The sequence below is a fragment of the Colobus angolensis genome, unplaced genomic scaffold, assembly GCF_000951035.1.
Source record: "Colobus angolensis palliatus isolate OR3802 unplaced genomic scaffold, Cang.pa_1.0 Scaffold7, whole genome shotgun sequence".
NCBI lineage: Eukaryota > Metazoa > Chordata > Mammalia > Primates > Cercopithecidae > Colobus > Colobus angolensis.
In genome coordinates, this window is record NW_012120709.1 from 5,893,032 (window position 1) to 5,895,900 (window position 2,869).

The window sequence follows — 2,869 nt, forward strand, 5'->3', positions numbered from 1 at the left end:
TAATCCTTTGGGTATATCCCCAGTAATGGGACAGCTGGGTCAAATGGTATTTCTAGTTCTAGATCCTTGAGGAATCGCCACACTATTTTCCACAATGGTTGAAAAAATAAGTTATTTTAGTAATCAAATTCAGTGTACTATTTATATTTGAGAGTAGGAAAAATGTGCCTGGAGTTTATACATAAAGATTATTTCATAACGTCCTACATGTCATCTTATGAAAAGTGCTTCACATGCATTCCTACTACAATCTCACCTTCTATCCTCTGGTTACAGGTTGTCTCTTTATTCTGTTAATTTCTTCAGAGTATGTATCACTGTTTGACACTGACTTATTTATCCATGTGTTCCTTGACAGTCTTTCCACACTGTTCCACTCAAAAATCGGTTCTTTATCTAAGACCAGTAACTCCTTGAAATTTTACTGAAGAGCGTTCGCTACAGTGTCCAATTTCTCCTGCTATCTTCATGAGTCAATTCTCCTTTTGATGACTCTCAACCTATGTATGTGTGTGCACATAAATGTCTGTGGGTTTTCCCTTTGCTGGTCCCAGAAACAGCCCTTAAGGGTTGTAATAACGTTTGTATTTGTTTATGAAGAATATTTAGAACAACAGAGGACCTTAGGACATTGTAAGTAGAGTGGGAAGTACCAGTTTGGGGAGTATGGGACTGAGCACAAGCTCATCAAAATGAGTTAAGTCAAAGCTATATTACCTTCTCAGAATTCACAGTTTCAAAAAAGGTCAATTAAATCATGAACTGAAAATTTGCTAACTCAACTGTGCAGTTTTCATGAGTCATAATTGTACTTCTGGCAACTTTAATCTCTCCAGTTATTATATGTTATTATGTGGATTTTCTTTTTTTCCTTTCTGCTAAAAACAGTGTATAAATAACCAAGATGTTTTAAATTGTCACAATTAACTATGAGGTTGTTATTTTGTGCTTCAAATTGTATGTATTTCTGATATTTACTCATAAAATAGAGAAAATGATGAAAAATTCTTTGTTTATGCTTGTTATAAATAAATTAACCATTATTGTCTTAACTTTCTTCTCCATTAGTGATCCCCAAATATAAAGTTAAAATAGACTACCAAGACTTATATTTAAAATTATAAATAAAATGTAACTAACTTCATTCGGGTAGAGGTACTAACAATACATTCTTTTCTTTGACATAACTAAATTAAATTCTGATCTAGCTAGGGGAAAAATACCTGTATATATTTTTCAGATGCTTCCTAAAATATAGAGATAACCTAGACTTCTAATGTGATAAGGAGGGACCAGCTACCAAGAAGGCAATCATTATTCAAAAATAATTGACATAACTGACAATTATTTCTCAACTGAATGGCTTTGGGCCAAGAAGAACATAGCTGACACGTGAAAATTCTGGAGGTACTTGTGAATTATAGAAATGTCCAACATGTATTTCTCAAGTTCTTGCAGAAAGTTTAGTGTCAGAATTTTATATTCTTTTCATGTTTATTGCATCATTCAGGGAAAAAAAAGGAACCAAAGTATATTAATGTGCTATACTGGTTATTGTTATAAAAATGGCATTAGACAAAAATATTAAATATTCATGAAAATTCTTTTTCCGTTAGGTTCCAGCTAGCAAAAGATACTGAAAGAAATGATTCACCAAAGGAGGGAAATATAACATAGTACAGATAATCATAGGAGTTATAAACAAAGGAAGTTGACATTAATAATTAAATGAGAAAAAATCCCTGTGGTGGTTTTGATGAGCTACAGGCACAATGTGTAAAATTACTTGGCCAACTGATCGTTAGTTATGTTCTAGACCAAAGGAGTATATACTAATGTAACTGGTTTTTCTATTCTATTTTTCTAGTCCAATAATTTGTCTAAGGTAATAAATATAGCTATTATACATTCCCTGTGAGGAAACATTATCCCCATTAGAACCCTTTGTTTTTACTATTCAAGTAAAAGCATTGAAAGGAGTATTCAATGTAGATAAATGTGAAAAGGAGAGTTGATCACATTTACTAAGTACTTGTGTTGTGCATTACGTGAATTCTAGCAGAAACTGTATTATTGCTCTTTAGTGCGTATTAATCTGACCTTTGCACTAATAGTTATTTATCATGTCATTAGGAGATTTTTGCATTTGTTTGTATTTGTTTGCTTTTTTGTTTGTTTATTTTCTCTGTTTAAGAAAATTGTTATCTATCTCAAACAGGGCACTCTTTAATGAAGAAACACCAGAGCTGTTAAACACATTGAGACACAGAAGATTCTAGTGACCGACGATGGCTTCCTCCTGGAAACTAATGCTCTTTCTGTCAGTCACCATGTGTCTTTCCGGTAAAAGTCCTGACTAATTAATTATTTGATTTTCTAAGTATCAAAATAACCAAAATATATCAAGGTCTCCATTACAAAATATCCTCAGGTATTAATTTAAATTTATAAGGCAACAACCCTTAAGCCTCTGTTAGCATTGCAAAATGCTATATACAATTTAATATAATAAGGTACACTATAAATGTTAATGCGTATTTACCTCATTGACATTCATTTACAATCTAAACCTTCTAGCTTTCAGAAGACTTCAAGGTATATATATACACACACACACACGTATATACACACATATATATGTGTGTGTATATATCCCACACACATATATACATATGTGCATATATTTATGCATATGTTTATGTGTATAAATATGTATTTTATAGCAGTTAATTATAAAAGTGTCTCCTGGCTGGGCGCAGTGGCTCAAGCCTGTATCCCAGCACTTTGGGAGGCCAAGACGGGCGGATCACGAGGTCAGGAGTTCGAGACTATCCTGGCTAACACGGTGAAACCCCGTCTCTACTAAAAA

General features: G+C 32.9%; 1 protein-coding gene across 2 annotated transcripts in view; it reads left to right on the forward strand.

Annotated features, from left to right (window-relative positions):
• The window catches only part of CNTN5 (contactin 5), a 1,321,567-nt gene that overhangs the window by 529,396 nt on the left and 789,302 nt on the right, over positions 1–2,869 (forward strand). For both annotated transcript variants that reach the window (XM_011926604.1, XM_011926603.1), the window contains one exon: positions 2,219–2,343. In XM_011926604.1, coding sequence (XP_011781994.1) covers positions 2,289–2,343 — 55 coding nt within the window. In that variant the 5' untranslated portion in view covers positions 2,219–2,288. The remainder of the gene's footprint in view (positions 1–2,218; positions 2,344–2,869) is intronic.